General features: G+C 37.4%; 1 protein-coding gene across 2 annotated transcripts in view; it reads right to left on the reverse strand.

The window, feature by feature from the left end:
- The window catches only part of LOC147995102 (uncharacterized), a 28,419-nt gene extending 8,911 nt beyond the window's left edge, over positions 1 to 19,508 (reverse strand). The window contains exons 1-4 of one of the 2 annotated variants that reach the window (XM_087659611.1): positions 19,412 to 19,508; positions 18,543 to 18,579; positions 17,486 to 17,616; positions 7,112 to 8,397 (exon numbers count right to left, since the gene is read on the reverse strand). In XM_087659611.1, the coding sequence (XP_087515737.1) occupies positions 8,374 to 8,397; positions 17,486 to 17,616; positions 18,543 to 18,579; positions 19,412 to 19,492 (273 nt within the window). In that variant the 5' untranslated portion in view covers positions 19,493 to 19,508 and the 3' untranslated portion in view covers positions 7,112 to 8,373. Of the gene's footprint in view, positions 1 to 7,111; positions 8,398 to 17,485; positions 17,617 to 18,542; positions 18,580 to 19,411 lie in introns of those variants that run through there. The other variant, XM_087659610.1, reaches the window with a different exon arrangement.
- Between the last annotated feature and the right edge of the window lie 1,507 nt (positions 19,509 to 21,015).

Here is a 21,015-nt window from a genome sequence, read left to right on the forward strand (position 1 = left end):
AGGGGAGCACCCTCATTGAGGCAAAGAAGAGGGAGGAGATGAAGGTTGTGTTATGGGGAACTTTGGGAGGGGTAACCAGGAAGTGGAATATCATTTGAGATGCAAACAAATGGAATGATTAATAAAAAAAAGGAAAAGAAATAAATATCAAGATATTGGTTAGGTGAGATGAAATGATAAAATGCACAGCTTTGGAATGTTTCATACTGTGACTTTGAACACTTGTATTCACTTGTAACCCTCACTCAAAATAAATATTTCCATCTTCAAAACAGTCCACTGTGACCTGGCAGCTACTAAAAGTCTAAATCTGAAAAAAGTAATATTTTTATTAGTGTATGGAAAAGCAATTGATTCTGTCATAAGTTGGTATCTTGCTACTTTGAAGAACGTGTTGATGATTTTTCAGAGTTTTAGCAAGTAAATGAATGGGCCTAGAAGAATTTATGTTGAATGAAGTAACCCAGACCTAGAAAAGCACATTCTACATGAACTATTTTGTCTATGGATCACAGCTTTGAGTCTTTACATTTGAATATGTAACTTGGAATAACCTTTGTAACAGAGAAAGATGAGAGGATCCACCATGTGGTAGAGAAGAATGAGCTCTAGAGAGGAAAATGGTAGCTTAAAGTTACTATCAGGAAAATAAGAAAAAAAATAGCAAACATAAACAGAAAAGAATGCAATACATAGGTACAGGAAAGAATGATAAATAATGGTAAATATGTTTTAAAAAGTGATAGACAAATGGATATTTTACTTAATACAATTAAAATACACAAGTACAAGTATGCTTTACATGAACTATTCCACTTGATTTCTAGTACTCCCCACCAGACGCACATACTATCTAATGAAAAGTCACAGCAACAGGTATGCGAAACTTCCCTCAGAATTTTGAGAAAATAAAACCTCCAAAACAATATCAGCTACTGTCATTGTCATTAGTCATTATGTACAACTTGAATGTAGGACCTTGTTAAATGACACTACATAATTTGGAAATAGGCCTTGGAGGAAACAAGTTTGAAGCAAGCCTGGGAACCTTCGGCCTATGAACTAGCCCTCATAACATTCCATAGGTTCTGCTAATGCTTCTAAGGAATAAAACTATCAATAGTCCTCCTAGAGAATACCAGCTACCCACTCTTTAAATAGATATTCCATGGAGACTTTAATTAGATGGCCTAAAATCCTTTGTTCTTATTAATATTATTAATGTTATTACCATGGAAGTAACAAATGAAATCACTGTGGAATTTCCAGTGTGGAGCAACATGAATATAAGTTTCCTTGAATGATTTACTGTGTTACATGTCTTTAATGCTTGGTTATGATTCCACTATATCTGTTTGTTCCCTTGGATTGTCTATAGACCTCAATTCTCCTAGGAAACAGTTTTTCACCATTTTTACCATAATTACTGACCAAAATTAAGTACTAGATGAGCTTGCTCTCATACAGTCTTTGTTGGAACTATTCTATATAGTTCTTGTACTTTGGAAACATGTTCTACACTTTCCTCTCATACTGATTTCTTGTATGACAATTTTCTTATGTAATCAGATTCATTCTCACTTTATGAAATTTGTTGTGTTTAATATTCTCTGTTCTTAAATTATATTCCTTTGTTTGCTTAATGGCCTTTATTTTCATTTGTTTTGGACAAATCTTTTTACTCGGTCTTACAATTTTTAATTGTATTTGTCTTCTATATGGTTTATTTGCATGTATGTATTGTGTATGTATGTATGTAGGCATGGATGTATACTGCATGCATGACTGGTGGTATGCAAGATACCAGAGAGTACACAAGATGCCCTGCAACTGAAGTTACAGACTTAGCTACCTCTGGGGAAATGACCATTGATCCCTGGTTCTCTTTTTTTTCTTTTTGGGTCCCTGTCCCACCTCCCATCCCAGATTTTCTATAAGAGTAGCAAGTGTTTTTAAGCACTAAGCCTTCTCTCCAAACTTTCTTTTAGTTTTCTAAACCAAATCTCTACAGTTTGACATCATATCATGACCTTATGAACTGCTCTTTTCTCTTTAAATGATGATGGACTCTGTTTTACTTATTTTATTCTTGCTTCTCTTTACCCTGGAAGATGCAAATTAGTTACTTTAAATTCCTCCTATTTCATATCTTAGTAAAGATACAGAGGCATTTATATTAGTGCTGGGCTACCAGATATGTGTATGGCTTGGATACTTGGATACAGGTAGGTGAAAAGGACACCTTATATACATACATACGTGTGTGTGTGTGTGTGTGTGTGTGTGTGTGTGTATCTGTGTGTGTGTGTGTTGTTTCACTGTGAATGATTGGGTCCTAGGCTCTGCCTTTAAGGGTTAGCTCTGTACCCTCCTTAAAGCATGCAGAGATTATTACTGGGACACAGTTTTAGCTGTTGTGTTGTTTAATTATGATTTGGCCCTTTAAGGACAGGATGGTGGCGTTTTGTTTGGCATAAACATAGTTGTACTCTAAAGAGACATTTTATGCAAATGACAATTCTGTCCTGATTATGAGGATAATTATGCTTTCTTCTTTCTACCCATGATCCTGAGAATTTCAGGAGACAGAATAAGAGCACTTAGTTCAAAATGCTATTTTGGGAAGGAATCTAGAGATAGAGAGAAGCCTGAGGGAAGAAGAGGGGAAGAGGTCCTTGTGTTTTGTGGGAAATCATCAGAGTCCATTTTCCCTTGGTGTCGCTGTGAGTCTGCAAAATGTCACTAAGCTCTAGTCCTTTTCAGATTTCTCCACTGTCAACAAAGAGTGAAGACATCTATCATGAAATACAAAAATGTCCCAAGAGGAACCTGCATGGTGGCCTCTGTATATAGGAATAAGGGAGCAGTCAGCAGCAGGAACCTCCTGGTTTTGGCCTGTGCCCAGAAACTGAACTGAACCAGTCTCATAGCTCCCTATACCCCAATCCAGTGGGGGAGAGAGCTGGACTCCCAAAAGTGCAGACAAGTGCAGCTGAGACTTCAGCTGAGACTGCCATTTCTGCCCATTTCTGCTCATATTCCTGGCCCAAAAGGATCCTGCATAATGGCCTCTGGATAGAGGAATGCAGGAACCTGCTGGTTTCTGCCTGCACCTGGAACTGAACTGAACCAGTCCCACAGGTCAGTGCACCCAAATCCTGTGGGGGAGAGAGCTGGACCCTCAGAAATGCAGACAACCCTGAGAATTCTGAGACAACTACTTTCTGCCCATATTCCTGAACCAAGACGAAATTGCCTAGTGCCATCTGTGCCCTCTGATCACAGGGACCTAGGAGCCGTCAGCTGCAGGACTATTTGGGTTTCTGCCAGTATCAAGAGCTGAAAATCAGTCAACAGGAGTGCCTACACACCTGAGAACAGAGGTAAGAACCACTCTTGTGTGTCAAGAAACCTGCCTGGAGGCTTCAGGTTAGACAAACAGAAGTGGGTCATTGTTCCCAGGTGCAGCTGAAAAAAAAGAAAAAGCAGGTCTACAGGAGTGCTGACACAGGCCTAAAGGAGGGTCAAGCCACTGTCAGAGACAGCAAGACAAACTAACACCAGAGACAACCTGATGGCAAGAGGCACATGCAGGAACCAAAGCAATAGAAACCAAGATTACTTGGCATCACCCAAGCCCAGTTCTCCCACCAAAGCAAATACTGGATATCCACACACACGGAAAAGCAAGATATTAAAATCACATTTTATGATGATAATAGAGGACTTTAAGAAGGACATAAATATCTCCCTTAAAGAAATACAGGACAACACATGTAAACAAGTAGAAGCCCTTAAAGAGGAAGCACAAAACTCCCTTAAGGAATTACAGGAAAGCACAACCAAACAGGTGAAGGAATTGAACACATATTATGTGCCCTTGATGAAGAAACACACCAATCTTCTTAGAGGTTACTTAAATTGTTATTAGCAAAAGGGATCCCTTCCTCTGTTTCTTGGCGGACACCAAGCAGGAAGAACTGCAGTACCAAGTGAGCTTACTGGCAAAGCCCTCCTGTCTTGCTCAGCTAGAATAGGAGCAGTCTGGAGAGGCATTGCCTCAGACTTCCTCCCAGAATTACTCTTCCTGTCACCAATGTGCTCTCTCAAGTTTATCATTGCCATATTCCTCCTTTATTTGGCTTAGTGTGACTGCACACTGAGAGAATCTCAGTACCTACAGCCTGGAGTTATAACACCTTTGGAGATTGCCTACACTAATGGGCAAATTTCCTGCTGATCAACATGAAGATGAACTTTCATGAATTAATTCTGTTTAATAAATTAATATCTTTGTAGAATTCCTGATTTTACTCAAATAATTTTAGGAAGAAGGTTTAAGGAGATAGTTTTAGTTGTTTTGCCAGAAAGATACAATGAAGTTAGAATAAAGAATAAATTTTTGCTCCTTGTTTGAAAAGGCAAAAAAAAAAACCTGTTTTTGTTTACAGTTAGTTTGATTAAAAAACTAGATTGTAATGTAAGTCTTCATTCATGCCATATGAAAACATGATATGATGAATTTTGAAGATTTTGTAGCCAACAAGAGTCATTGGCTATGTATAGCTGAAGTTCTGGCTAAAAATATGTTTATGTCTCAGCCAGTTTCTGAGCTATTCCCATGTAGACTGATCAGCAAATCATGTTAATTAACCTGTTTGGTCTTTTTGATGTTTTCTTTCTGTTTGCAGCCTATATATACAGAATGACTTTATCAAGTTGGATCCTTAGTTCTTTGGAAGAAGTCCAAAGGCAGTTTTTCTTTCTTATTATCACAAATATAAAGTCTCTCTCTCAAAATAGCATGTCCTTGGTTCAGCAACCTGAAGTCATCAAACGTATAGATTGATTCAATTTAGCAACCTCTTTTCTGTTTATGTTTGTTGTAATTTCACCAGCTCATAGACAATTTGTAATACCATTATTACCACTGAACTTCTAACCACCTTTCTTTAGATAATTAGAAGAATTAAAACTACTGTTTTTATTTATTGAGATAGGGGCTGTTGTAAAACCTGGGATCACCTGAATTTGTTTGTAGATTAAGTTGGCCACAAACTCACATGAAACCAAATTGTACTTGCTTTTCTGTCCTAAGCACTGATATCAAAGGCCTGGATTTATTCATTCATCTGTGCATCCTTAAAAGCATTTATATAAATATTTATTTTCCCTTATTTGGAGACCAATATCTCTGTAGATAATCATACCCATATGCCTCTTCACTCCATATAAATCAAACTAATATCCTTCTCTATATTCACTTTCATTGGAATTCTTTTCTATATACTATATAAGTATATTCCAAATTACCATATCTTTGCTGAATTTTTATGGCTTGAGTCATGTGCCATGTTTATGGCTAGCCAAGCAGTCCCAGTTCTCCCAATAATTCACACATTTTTAGGGATTATACAGAGCTAGTTGTTCATACCAGCATGACACTCACAGTCCAGGAAAACAGGCTAACTGCTCAGAGTACCATGAAACTCTACCATATGTTACTCCTCATGAGCACAGCTTTTCTTCTCTGTTGGATAAAATCAAAGCAATGTGGCCCCAAAAACAAGTCTGTGACCCCACATTGACTAGCAGAATATACCTTTCCTATGGCAACATGGTGTTTGGCAAAAGTAAAGCATTACACTTCAGTTTGAAATTATATTATAGAAATTATAAACATTCCTTCTGAATACACTCATATTCCCCTTTCTTTTTATATAAATTTAAGATTGATGTGTATGTCTTTTTAAATTGCTAAGAACCCTACACTAGAGTATCAAGCATTCACAAGACCTAATACCACTTCTCTGATCAATGCCTAACAAGGCCCATCTTCTGCCACATATGCAGCTGGAGGGATGGATCTGTCCATGTGCACTCTTCGGATGGTGTTCTAGTGCCCAGGAGCTCTTATTGGTCACTATTGTTGTTCTTATGGGGTTTTAAACCCCTTCAGTTCCCCCAATCCTCATTCCAACTCCTCAATTAGGGTCTCTGTTTTCAGTTCAATGGTTGGCTGTGAGCAACCACCTCTGTATTTGTCATACTCTGGCACATTCTCTTAGGAGACAGCCATACAAGGCTCCTATCAATGTGCACTTTCTGGAATCAGCAATATTGTTTGTGTTTGGTGGCTGTATTTCTATGGGCTGGATCACCAGGTGCGGAAGAAACTGGATGACCTTTCCTTCAGTCTCTGCTCCACACTTTGTCTCTTTATTTCTTCCTTTAAATATTTTTGTTCCCCATTCTAATAAGGACTGAAGCATCCTCACTTTGGTTGGCTTTCATCATGAGCTACATGTCTGTGGATTGTATCTTTTATAATCCAAGCTTTTGGGCTAATATTGACTTATCAATGAATACACACCGTGTGTGTTTTTGTGATTGGATTACCTCACTCAAGATGATATTTTTGAGGTCCATCCATTTGCCTAAGAATTTCATGAAGGCATTGTTTTTAATAGCTAAGTAGTACTCCATTGTGGAAGTATACCATATTTTCTGTATGCATTCCTCTGTCAAAGGAAATCTGGGTTCTTTCCAGCTTCTGGCTATTATAAGTGAGGTTGCTATGAACATAGTGGTGCATTTTTCCTTGTTATATATTGGTGTATCTTTTGGGTATATGCCCAGGATTGGTATGGCTGGGTCTTTGTGTAGAACTCTGTCCAATTTTCAGAGGAACCCCCAGACAGATTTCCAGAGTGGTTGTACCAGCTTACCATCACACCAACAATGGAAGAGTGTTCCTCTTTCTCTACAGCCTCCACAGCATCTGTTGTCACTTGAGGTTTTTATCATAGGCATTCTGACTGGTGTGAGGTAGAATCTCAGGGTTGTTTTGATTTGCATTTCCCTGATGACTAAGGATGTTGAACATTTCTTTGATGCTTTTCAGACATTCAATATTCCTCAGTTGAGAATTCTTTGTTTAGCCTTGGACCAATTTTTCATAGGGTTATTTGATTCTGTGGAGTATAACTTCTCTTTTTTTCTTTCTTGTATTGTTATCCCCCACTTAGACATGAGTTCATTCTCCAAAACAGTTAACATGTCAGTTTCAAAGAATTAATAAAACAGTCAATCAGAGTTGTGAAAATGCATGAATATTCTAGGTTTTTATTTTTAATGTTATTGGATATATGTTTTATTTACATTTCAAATGTTATTCCTTTTCCTGGTTTCCTGTCCATAAAACATTTATGCCCTCCCACTTCCTTTCTATAAAGGTGTTTCTTTCTCCAGCGACCTTCCATTCCTACCCAACATTTCCCTACACTGGGGGTCCAACCTAGGAAGAACCAAAGGATTTTTCCTTCCTTTGGTGCCAAAGAAGGCCATCTTCTGCTACATATGCAGCTGGAGCCATGGGTCAATCCATGTATAGTCTTTGGGTAGTGGTTTAGTCCCTGGGAGCTCTGGTTGGTTGGCATTGTTCTTATTGGATTGCAAATCCCTTCAGCTCTTTCAATATGTTCTCTAGTTCCTCCAATGGGGTCTCATTCTCAGTTCAAAGATTAGCTGCTAGCATTGGCCTCTGTATTTGACATGCACTGGCTGTGTCTCTCAGGAGACATCTATATCCAGTTCCTGTCAGCATGCACTTCTTAGTTTCATCAATCTTATCTAGTTTTGGAGGCTGTATATAGATGGTCCACAGGTGGGGCAGGCTCTGAATGGCCATTCCTTCAGTCTCTGCTCCAAACTTTGCCTCCATATCCCCTCCTATGATTATTTTTATTTCCCCCTTTAAGAAGAAGTAAAGCATCTACACTTTGGTCATATTTCTTCTTGAGCTTCATGAGGTCCGTGGATTGTAGCTTGGGTAATTTGGAATTTTGGGCTAACATTCACTTATCAGTGGATGCATACCATGTGTATTTTTCTGTGATTGGGTTACCTCATTCAGGATGATATTTTGTACTTCCATCCAGTTGCCTATGAATTTCATGAAGTCATTTTTGATAGCTGAATAGTACTCCATTATATAGATGTACCACATTTTCTGTATCCATTCCTCTGTTGAAGGGCATATGGGTTCTTTCCAGCTTCTAGCTAGTATAAATTAAACTGCTATAAACATAATGGATCAGGTGTCTTTGTCGTAGGTTGGAGCATCTTTTGGGTATATGCCCAGGAGAGGTATAGCTGGGTCCTCAGGTAGTACAATGTCCAATTTTCTGAGGAACCTCCAGACTGATTTCTGGAGGGGTTGTAACAGTTTGCTATTCCACCAACAATGGAAGAGTATCCCTCTTTCTCCACATCCTCGCCAGCATCTGTTGTCACCTGAGTTTTTGATCTTAGCCATTCTGAGTGGTGTGAGGTAGAATCTCAAGGTTGTTTGGATTTGCATTTCCCTGATGACTAAGAATGTTGATACAAGGGCACCTATATTCATAAAAGAAATCTTTTTAAATCTCAAAGCACACATTGCACCTCACACAATAATAGTAGGAGATTTTAACACCCCACTCTCTCCAATGGACATATCATGAATACAGATATTAAACAAAGACATAGAGAAAGTAACAGAATTTATGAACCAAATGGACTTAACAAATATTTATGGAACATTTCATCCTAAAAGAAAAGAATACACCTTCTTCTCTGCACCTCATGGTACTTTCTTCAACATTCCTCAACAGGTACAAGAAGATTGAAATAATACCATGCATTCTATTGAATCATCACGGAATAAGACTGGTCTTCAATAACAACAAAAATGACAGAAAGCTCATGTATACATGGAAGTTGAACAATATTTTACTCAGTGATAACTTGGTCAAGGAAGAAATAAAGAAAGGGATTAAAGACTTTTTAGAATTTAATGAAAATGAAGGTACAACATACTCCAACTTATGGGATAGAATGAAGACAGTGCTAAGAGGAAACTCTGAGTGTCTCCAAAAAGAAACAGGAGAGAGCATTCATTAGCACCTTGACAGCACACCTAAAAGCTCTAGAACAAAAAGAAGAAAATACACTCAAAAGGACTAAAAGGCAGGAAATAATCAAACTCCAGGCTAAAATTAACCAAGTAGAATCAAAAAGGACTATACAAAGAATAAACAAAACCAGGAGCTGGTTCCTGGAAAAAAAAATCAACAAGATAGATAAACCCTTAGACAGACTAAACAGAGGGAACAGAAAGTGTAGCCGAATTAACAAACTCAGAAAGGAAAGGGGAGACATAACAACAGATTCTGAGGAAATTCAGAAAGCCATCAGATCCTACTACAAAAACCTATATTCAACAAAACTGGAAAATCTGGAGGAAATGGACAATCTTCTAGACAAATACCAGGTACCAAAGTTAAATCAGGATCAGATAAAACAGCTAAACAACCCGATAATTCCTAAATAATTATAAGCAGTTATTAAAATTCTCCCAACCAAAACCAGCTCAGGACCAGATGGGTTAAGTGCAGAATTCTATCAGACCTTCATAGAAAACCTCATACCAGTACTGTCCAAACTATTCCACAAATTAGAAAGAGATGGAGCACCACCAAATTCCTTCTGTGAAACCACAAATTACATTTATTCCTAAACCACATAAAGACTTAACAAAGAAAAGAACATCAGGCCCATTTCCCTCATAAATATCAATGCAAAAACACTCCGTCAAATTCCTGCAAACCAAATCCAAGAACTGCCCCTGCCTGCAGGGTTTCAGGGGAGACCTGAGAGCAGCAAAAGAATGGTCAACAGGAGGTGCAAAGAAGGACAGCAAGTCTATGTTCTGATCAAGCTCTCAAACTTTAATTAAAAACAGCGGCTTATAAAGACAAGGAGGTGGAAAGGTCACCCAAGACCCAGGACCGATCATCACTGCCACCACCCTCCCTATACCCCTAAACCGTAAAATGTATGTATAGACTGATAAGAACAGACAACTGGAGACATAAGCTGAAAAGGTGATAAGAATGAACAACTGTCTAGGTGACCCAGAGGGTGTAAGTGGGCTTGACATCCCTGAAATATTCCTGAGTCAGAGATGGTGTAAACAGGCTTGACTCCTGGCAAAGAACACATCAAAATGGTCATCCACCATGATGAAGTAGGCTTCATCCCAGGGATGCAGGGATGGTTCAATATACAGAATACAATCAACATAATCCACTGTATAAACAAACTCAAAGAAAAAAATCATATGGACATTTCATTAGATGCAGAGAAAGCATTTGACAAAATTCTGCACCCCTTCATGGTAAAAGTTCTAGAAAGATCAGGAAATCAAGGCCCATACCTAAACATAGGAAAAGCCATATACAGCAAACCAGTAGCTAATATTAAACTAAATGGAGAGAAACTTGAAGCAATCCCACTAAAATCAGGGACTAGACAAGGCTGCCCACTCTCTCCCTACTTATTCAATATAGTTCTCGAAGTCCTAGCCAGAGCAATCAGACAGCAAAAGGAGAACAAAGGAATACAAATTGGAAGCAAAGAAGTCAAAATATCACTACTTGCAGATGATATGATAGTATATTTAAGTGACCCCAAAAGTTCCGGCAGGGAACTCCTACAGCTGATAAAAAATTTTAACAAATTGGCTGGGTATAAAATTAACTCAAGCAAATCAGTAGCCTTCCTCTATTCAAAGGATAAACAGGCTGAGAAGGAAATTAGCAAAATGACACCTTTCACAATAATTCTAAATAATAAGAAATACCTCTGTGTGATTCTAACCAACAAGTGAAAGATCTGTATGATAAGAACTTCAAGTCTCTGAAGAAAGAAATTTAAGAAGATCTCAGAAGATGGAAAGACCTCTCATGCTCATGGATTGACAGGATTAATATAATAAAAATGGCAATTTTGCCAAAAACAATCTAAAGATTCAATGCAATCCCCATCATAATTCCAACTCAATTCTTCATAGAGTTAGAAAGAGCAATTTGCAAATTTATTTGGAATAACAACAACAAAACCAGGATAGCAAAAACTATATGCAATAACAGAAGAACTTCTGGAAGAATCACCATCCCTTACCTCAAGAAGTATTAGAGAACCATAGTGGTAAATATCTGTATTGTGTTGGAACAGAAACAGTCAAGTAGATTAGTGGAATAGAATTGAAGACCCAGAAATGATGCCATACACCTATGGTCACTTGATATTTGACAAAGGAGCCAAAACCATCCAATGGAAAAAAGATAGAATTTTCAGCAAATGGTGCTGGTTCAACTGGAGGTCAGCATATAGATGAATGCAAATTGACCCTTTCTTATGGCCCTGTACAAAACTTAAGTCCAAGTGGATCAAGGACCTCCACATCAAACCAGATACACTCAAACTAATAGAAAAAAAATGGGGAAGAGTCTCAATCACATGGGCACTGGAGAAATTTTCCTGAAGAAAACACCAATGGCTTATGCTCTAAGATCAAGAATCAACAAATGGAATAAAACCACAAAGCTTCTGTCAGGGAAAGGACACTGTCGTTAGGACAAATTGGCAACCAACGGATTGGGAAAAGATCTTTATCAATCCTGCATCTGATAGAGGACTAATATTCAAAATATACAAAGAAGTCACAAAGGTAGACTCCAGAGAGCCAAATAACTCTATTAAAAATGGGGCACTGAGATAAACAAAGAATTCTCAGCTGAGGAATATTGAATGGCTGAAAAGAACCTAAAGGAGTCTACATTCTTGAGTTCTTTAAATATATTGGATATTAGCCCTCTATCAGACATAGGATTGGTAAAGAATTTTTTACAATGTGTTGGTTTCTGTTTTGTTCTAATGGTAGTGCCCTTTGCCTTACAGAAGCTTACTAAGTTAAGTTAGGATCAGATAAAACATCTAAACAGTCCCATAACTCCTAAAGAAATAAAAGCAGTCATTAAAAGTCTCCCAACCAAAAGCAGCCCGGGACCAGGTGGATTTAGTGCATAATTCTTCTATCAGACCTTCATACCAATACTCTCCAAAATACTCCATGACATAGAAGCAGAAGAGACACTATCCAATTCTTTCTATGAAACCATAATTACGCTTATAGCTAAAGCAATCAAGGACACAACAAAGAAAGTTTCAAACCAATTTCCTTATGAATATCGATTAAAAAATAATAAAATTCTTGCAAAACTGAGTTCAAGAACACATCAAAACAATCATCCATCCTGATCAAGTAGGCTTCATCCCAGGGATGCAAAGATGGCTTCATATATGGAAACCCATTAACCTAATCCACAATGTAAACAAACTCAAAGAAAAAAACATAGGATCATCTCCTTAGATGCTGAGAAAGCATTTGACAAAATTCAATACCTCTTCATGTTAAAAGTTTTGGAAAGACCAGGAATTCAAGGCCCATACCTAAACATAGTAAAAAGCTATATACAGCAAACCAATAGCCAACATCAAACTAAAGGAAGAGAAACTTGAAGCAATCCCTCTAAAATCGGGGATTAGACAAGGCTCCCCACTCTCTGCTTACCTATTCAATATAGTACTTGAAGTCCTAGCTAGAGAAATCAGACAACAAAAGGAGGTCAAAGGGATATGAATTGGAAAGGAAGAAGTCAAAATATTACTAGCAGATGATATGCTAGTTATACTTAAGTAACCCCAAAAATTCCACCAGAGAACTACTAAACAACTTCAGCAAAGTGGCTTGCTAAAAGATTAATGCAACCAAATCAGTAAGCTTCCTTTACTCAAAGCATAAACAGGCCAAGAAAGAACTTAGGGAAATGACACCCTTTAAAATAGTCACAAATAACATAAAATAGCTCGGTGTGACTGTAACCAAGCAAGTGAAAGATCTATATGAAAGAACTTCAAGTCTCTGAAGAAAGAAATTGAAGATCTCAGAAGATAAAAAGATCCCCCATGCTCATGAATGGGTAGGACTAATATAGTAAAAATGTCCATTTTTCCAAAAGAAATCTATAGATTCAATGCAATCCCCATCAAAATTCCAGCTCAATTCTTCATAGAGTTAGAAAATAACAATTTGCACATTCATTTGGAATAGCAAAAAACCCATAATAGCAAAAACTCTGCTCACCAGTGAAAGAACTTCTGGGGGAAATCACCATCCCTGACCTCAAGCTGTTCTACAGAGCAATAGTGATTAAAAAACTGGATGGCATTGGTACAGAGACAAGGAGATAGGTAAATGGAATAGGAATGAAGACACATAAATGGACCCACACACCTATGATCACTTGATCTTTGACAAATTATTTAATACCATCTACTGGGGAAAAGATAGCATTTTCTCCAACAGTGCTGGTTCAACTGGAAGTCAGCAAGTAAAGAATGCAAATTGATCCACTCTTATTGCCCTAAACAAAACTCAAGTCCAAGTGGATCAAGGATCTCCACACGAAACCAGATACAGTCAAACTAATAGAAAAGGAAAGTTGGAAAGGACCTTGAACACATGGACCCTGGGAAATTTTTCCTGAACAGAACACTAATGGCTTATGCACTAAGATCAAGAATCAACCCATGGAGCTAATGATTTATTATAAGTGTTAGGACCAAAGGTAAAATAATGACCAGGTTTATTTTCACAAAATGTCACTATATTATTTAGTTATGGTTTTAAACCTTCAGGAAACCTGTGGATGTGAGACAAGTGCTGGATGTTTAGCCAGTTCATTACTCCTGATGAATACATATGTAAACATTCTCTGGTGTAAACTTCTATTTCAATTTATAGTTTGATTTTTTGTGTGAACATGAGATAAACTCTTAACATATGATCATGTATTCTGAAAGATTTATAAGTACTGAGGATAAAAAGAAGAACAAGAAGAGTAGAATTTTTCACTTAGTATAATTTTTTTCTTTCCCTGCTAAGAGAGGAATTCCTCATCACCTTGCATTTCTCTACACTGGGGCATCAAGCCTTCAGAGGACCAAGGGCCTCTCCTCCCATTGATGCCAGATAAGGTAATCCTTTGCTACATATCCAGCTGGAGACTTGGGTCCCTCCTCGTGTACTCTTTATTTGGTGGTTTATTTTCTAGGAGCTTTGGGGAATCTGGTTGGTTGTTATTGTTGTTCTATGGGATTGCAAACCCCTTCAGCTCCTTCAGTCCATTCCCTAACTTCTCCCAATGCTCAGTGCAATGGTTGGCTGCAAACCTCTACTTCTCTATTTGTAAGGCTGTTACAGAACCTCTCAGGAGACAGCTATATCAGGTTCCTGTCAGCAAACTTTGCTCCACACTTTGTTTCCTTATTTTCTTTGGACAGGAGCAATACAAGGTTAAAAATTTGGAGATGAGTGGGTAATCCCATCCCTCAAACAGAAGGGCCTTGGGTAACCTGTGGATATGGTCTCTACAGTTTCTCCTATTATATTATGTATTTTAGCTAATGTCATTCCCTTGGTCCTCTTACCTTCCTAATGTCTGAGACTTTCTGGTGGCTACCCCCACTTCCACATCCAACATTGCTACACACCTCTTCAAATGTATGACCCTCTGTCTATCATCCCATTATCCTCTCATAACTGATCCCACCCCACTTTTATATAACCCCTCCCCTCTTCCTTCCAAGTCCCTTCTACCCTCTACCTTCTGTTTGTACTTTTTCTCCTTTCTTAGAAATACTGAGTCTCCAACCATTGGTCTTCCTTCTTCTTGATCTTCACATGCTCTGTGAATTGTATTGGTGGTACTCTGAGCTTTCTGGCTAATATCCACTTATCAGTGAGTACATTCCATGTGTATTCTTTTGTAACTGTGTTATGTCATTCAGGATGATGTTTTCAAGTTCCACCTATTGGCCTAAAATTTCATGAAGTTATTGTTTTTAATAGCTGAGTAGTACTCCATTGTGTAAATGTATCACATTTTCTGTATCTATTCCTCTGTTGAAGGACATCTGGATTGTTTCCACCTTCTATTACAAATAAGGTTGCTATGAACATATTGGAGAATGGGTCCGTGTTATATGTTGGAGCATCTTTTGGTTATATATCCAGAAATGGTATAGCTGGGTCCTCAGGTAGTACTATGTCCAATTCAGAGGAACCTCCAGACTGATTTCCAGGGTGGTTTACGAGCTTGCAATCCCACCAACAATGGAAGTATTCCTCATTCTCCACATCCTCCCCAGCATCTGTTGTCACCTGAGGTTTTTATCTTAGCCATTCGGACTGGTGTGAAGTGGAATCACAGTGTTCTTTTGATTTGCATGTACTGATGACTAAATATGTTGAATATTTCTTTAGGTACTTCTCAGCCATTTGATTTTCCTCAGTTGAGAATTCTTTGTTTAGCTCTGTATCCCATTTTAATAGGGATATTTGATTCACTGGATTCTAAAGACTTGAGTTTTTTTATATATTCGATATAGGTATTTTATATCTAGGATTTAGGATATAATAGGATATAGAATACTGAATAATTGTATATAACATATATCATGTAGAGACTATATCTAGTGGATAGTCACAGCTCCAGCTGAGGGATGGTGACCCACACTCACCTCAAAAATATTAAACCAGAATTCCTCCTGTCAAAAGGAAATGCAAGAACAAGAGTGGAATAGAAAGTGAATGAAAGACCACCCAGACACTGCCCCACTTTGGGATCCATCCCATCAGCTGACACCAAATCCAGACACTATTGCTTATGCCAAGAATTGCTTACTGTCTATAGAACAGTATATGTGTTCACTCACACTTTGCCAGAGCCTGAAAAATACAGTGGTAGATGCTTGCAGCCAACCACTGAACCGAGAAAGTGGTCCCCAATAGAGGAGGTAGAGAAAGGACTGAAGGAGAAGAGGGGTTTTTCAACCTCATAGGAAGAAAAACAGTATCAAGCAACCAGATCCCTCAAAGCTCCTAGGGACTAAACCACCAAACAAATAGTATTCAGGTGGTACCCATGGCTCCAGCTCGATATGTAGCAGAGGGTTGCCTTATCTGATAATGCTGGGAGGGGGCCCCTTGGTCCTGTGGAGGCTTATGACCCAGGAGAGGTGAATGCCATGCTGCTGAGATAGGAGTGGGTGGGCAGTTGGGGGAAGCACCCTCATAGAGGCATGGAGTAGGAGGAGGCAATAGGAGGCTTGTGGATAGGAAACTGGGAAGGGGAAAATATTTGAAATGTAAATAAATGAAATACCCAATAAAAAGAAATTTAGGAAAAGAAAAAGTGAAAGAGGTTTACTTTCTTTTTCTAAGCTGTACTGTCCCTCTTTGTGTTGGAATTTTCCATCTAATATCTTTGTAGGGATGGATTCGTGGGAAAATATTGTGTAAATATGGTTTTGTCTCATTTATTTGTAAGCTCGTCAGGGACCCCCATGTTGGGTACCACTTTGTTGTACAAATTTTTAATTCCAAATCAGAGCCTCTACACAACCATTGATCATTCAATTCCTAGACAAAGGATACAAACAAGCTTTATATTTACAATAAGACTTAAACAGTACAAGAGCTAAGTGGATATCTGTTTTCCATGCTCTGATGTCTATTTTCCTGCCTACAATTCCTTTAATTAATTTGTCATGTTTTATCTGGGCTGCTCTTAACAAAATTAACAAATGTACATGGCCATTATTTCATGATTCACCTAACCCATGGTAACCTCCTCCTCCATTCACCTCTCCTCATTTTCCTCCTGGTCTTTCTCTCTATCCTCTCTCTTCTCCATCCCAGGTAACTCAAAACCCACCTATATCTAATTCCTGCAGTAATTGATTGTAGCCAATTTTATTTAACCAATCATTTTAAATCAAGGAAAAGTTTCTCACAACAAAATCTTATGAACATGAGAATTCACTTATAGGTCTAGTCAGTCCCTCAGTACAGAATTTAGCATTGCAATACAAAAATAGATTAAACCTAACAAAGTGGATCTGAGCATCCTCGTGTGATTGGGTAGATTGTACACACTTGAGATGAAAGGTCAGTCAGTATAAAAACAGAAGACATGGAATAAATGGGAGTGTGCCTCTGTAATTCTATAAGGCAAATTAGTTCAAAGGGTAGTCATTGAGAAAAGGGAGCTGTGGAGCTGTGTTCCTCAGAGGCATATGTACCCTGGAGAACTTGTTCAAGATTTTCTTATACCATCAGAAATACATCACCCTGTACTATCTGAATTCAAAGATTTGTAATGGCTCTGAGGATAATGTCATGTCCACTTATTTAGGATTAACTAATTTTCACATTGTAATTTGACATATATAGTGGCAAGATCTTCATAGTTGTTTAATTTAACACATACCTATAATTGGCATATAAATGATTGGCAATTATTAGCCTCAAAATCATCTTACTTAAACAATTCCACCCAATCCTGAATAACTACTGGGTTCATTAGAGTTCTAATTTTCCTATTCAATAATCAGGACAATGTAATAGCTGCCCTCTATTTTCTCTATAAAGATTAGGTCCTTGCTGAGAGTAGTCCTGCTGCTGTCTTCCTGGTTGTATTGCTCTAGAGTTTCCAGGAGGAAAGGAATGTTGCCCTTGAATCATTTATTGTTCTACCTTCTGTTGATTTTCCTGTGCATTCCTGGCAGTGTCAGAAGGCAATTGATTATCTCCTGGAAGTGATTCTGACTGTTTTTTATTCAGCAGGAAAGTACTCTTGTCTGTACTCTGGCTTTGTTCCACAGGATCTGTAGAGAAAGGGCCAGGAAAATGCAAGCACATTGATAAAATATTTTCCTCCTGTTTTCTTTCTTTGAACTTATCACACAATTTTTTTCTCTCAGATCCTGTGCCAACTGCTAACTCCCTCTTCCACTTATCCGTGTTCTTGTCTTTCTAATTACACATACCAACAATAACAAGGTTTTTTTATCTGTAATCTTGATACAAGTCTGTCCCTATATCTGGCGAACAAGATGGGTTTGGCCTCTAATGGATCACATTACAATTACATAAGTAATTATAGAGCTTTGTTCTCAGGTTGTGGAAATAATTGGCTTTTCATATTTTCTCTTTGCCTTTTAGTTTCAAGGTAATTGGCTTTGATTAAACTGAAGAAGACAAATTGTCTCTAGGCATTTAGTGAATCTGTTGGACATTATTATTATTATCTTCTTTCACTATTCTGAATTTTAGCATTTAAGAATATGCCATTTTATAGATGGAAACCCTGACTAAAATCCTATGCAGTGGCAGAGGATTTATGTAGTTCCCTAAAGCCCACTTGGCAAACCTCCTGATGTTAATAGTTTTCCTTTCCACAACTTGCCAACAAAGCTTTATAATTACTTATGTTAAAACCAAGAAAGAATGAAATCATGAACTCTTTCACAATTAGAGGGGTCAGTATTAAAATACTTTTGTTATCTTCCTTATCTCACAGTGGTGATTTTGGAGGAGAAGCAGACAAATTTCTTCTGCTGTTATGGAAGCTTCCTGTCTCCTACATGTGGGTAACTAAATTCAATCATGTCTTCAGGATCAAGGGTGGGAGATACTTATTTATATTCATAGAGAAAATATCATCTACTCATTCTTAAGACAAAAATAATGAGACGACACACAGAAACACAGCCAATCATACATAATGCAAGGTTGATGGATTGGGTTTTACCTTTTTGGAGAGCAGAGGGCTCAACATTGATGAATTCCTGAAATAAACCATATGGTAAAAAGAAAACTCAGATCACAATATTTCATAGCTTACAGAGGTTCTGCAGTAAAATGTGACTGCCAGAGTAAACCTTTCAATCACAACTGAGCCCAACAGTTAGTGTCTGAGATGCTTCTGAAATAGTGCTGGCATGCAAAAGCATGTGAAATTTCCCTGTGTTCTTATCCTTCAGCTCAAAATGTAAAGACCTTTCTTATTCTCTCAGCATAGTTTCTATCAAATTGCTTCCTATTTGTAATTATGCTACATATTTAAAATCATGCTGTATAATTCAACCTGAGAATATGTCCCACTCATTTGTTTCTTCATTAGTCCTTAGTATACTCAAGAGACAAATCCCAGAGTATACATCTTAAACTATTACATGTTCTGCTTAACATTCTGAATTTGAGATGAGTAAACTATGTAGATTTGGCACTGATACTTGTCTGCCGGTATCTTGAGCAATAAATTTATTCTATATCTTAGTGTCTTTGAATTAATCTTGATGTGTTTGTCTGTATCATGTTTCTGGTACACACTATGCAGCAAAGTTAGCTGTTCCAATATGAGAATAGGCTCACAAATCTCTCCTTTTCTTTATGTTTCTTTGCAGTTATAAACAGCACTTTTCTAAAATCAAAATGGGGCATCTTATTCCTCTGTCCAAGAATTTTATGGAAGTCAGATAGAATATTAAAAAGACCATGTTATATGGTGAAAATATAACAATTGTAATCTTTACTATAGAAATCCTATGAGCCTGTGTCTTCTTCTTAAACATTTCCATCACTTCTCCCATATTTTTCTTGAATGTCTTTAGATCCTACCCTGTATTTCTTTGTGTGTTCATTTGTTCTCTGAGCAGAGATAAGTACCAGCAAGCCTGCAGTGAGTAGAACGACCAGCATCTTGGAGGAGGCTCTGGACTTTCAACTGTGTGCTGAGATTCACTTTATAAAAGGAAGACAAACAATGGCATCATTGAGTGTCAATCAGGTGACCTTACTCTATTTTTTTTCTCTTTGGGAATGTAGCCCAACTGGGTGGAGTTTTGGAGAATGTTACAATTCATTTTGTAGATGCTTTATGTACAAGAAGCAACACTAAACATAAAGATGTCAAAGGATCATTTTCTCTTTACAACCAAGTAGTATTCCATTTTGGGTATGTACCATATATTCCATCCATCCAGTAGATGTAGGAAATTTAGATTGTTTCCCCTTCTAACCTATTGTGAGTAGAGTAACAATAAACACGAGTTAGTATCTGAAGAATGGGATGTTGAGTTCTTAGCACATATACCAAAGAATGATGAATCTGGGTCATGTGATAAATTTACTTTATGTTTTCAGTATTCTCTACCCATATTTCCATTCTGATTACCCTAGTTTCAAACTGCCATCAAAAGTAAATCTTCTGCAGCATCTGTTGTCAAATCTTTTCTTCATCATCACTTTTCTGACTGTCGTAACATGAAATCTCAAAGCAGGTTTCATTTGAAATTCTAAAGTCCTGAAATTTTTGAACACTTTCTTCAATATTTGTTAGCCATTCTTATTTTTTCATCCTGAATGCTCCCTGTAGATCCATTGTCAGTTTTCATTTGAGTCATTTGCTCTCTGTGTTGCTTCTCTATTTGTTTTGAGTTCCCTATGTGTTTTTCACAGTAATCTACTATCAGAAATATTGCTGTCAGCGATTCTTTCTCACCCAGTAAGGATTATTTTTATTAAATTGATTGTTTCATTTGCTGTACAAATTTTTAGTTCTATGTGATCATGTTTGTCAAATATCAACTTTAAATCTTGTTTCAATGAAGTCTTATTCAGAATGTTGTTTGCTACACTTGTATCTTATTCAGTACTTAATATGTTTCTTCTCTTAGTTACATTGCTTCATATTTCACATTATGATCATGGAACCATTTGGAATTGGGATTCTGTGAATTGTGGTGAGCATGAATCATTATTCAATATAATGGTGACATATGGAAACATTCACTGTTACCAGGACCATTTGTTGAAGTTTCTGTCTTCCCTCCCTTATATATTTTTGGCGTCTATATCAAATATTACATGACTCTAGCTATGCACATTTATGTGTTGGCCTCCGTTTTTATTCCATGAGTCACATATTTATTGTTGCTAAAATTATACATTTTAATGCTATGGCTCTGTAACATAGCTTGAAATCTGATTTTATAACCTCCTCAGCATTACTTTTTTCCTTTGCATAGCTTTGATGATCCAATACCTTCTGAAATCTCTGGTTCAGGGATTTGAAGTTTTCACTGTAGAAAATTTTCACATCTTTGGTTATGTTTCCTCATGGATAGATTTGGAGGCTGCTGTAAATAAGACTGTTTTTATGTTTGCCTTTTCAGTTTAGTAAATATAAGTATAGGAAAGGGAAAAACTTATTTCTAAGTTGA

This window comes from Rattus norvegicus, chromosome 4 (assembly GCF_021556685.1).
Source record: "Rattus norvegicus strain SHRSP/BbbUtx chromosome 4, alternate assembly SHRSP_T2T, whole genome shotgun sequence".
Lineage (NCBI taxonomy): Eukaryota > Metazoa > Chordata > Mammalia > Rodentia > Muridae > Rattus > Rattus norvegicus.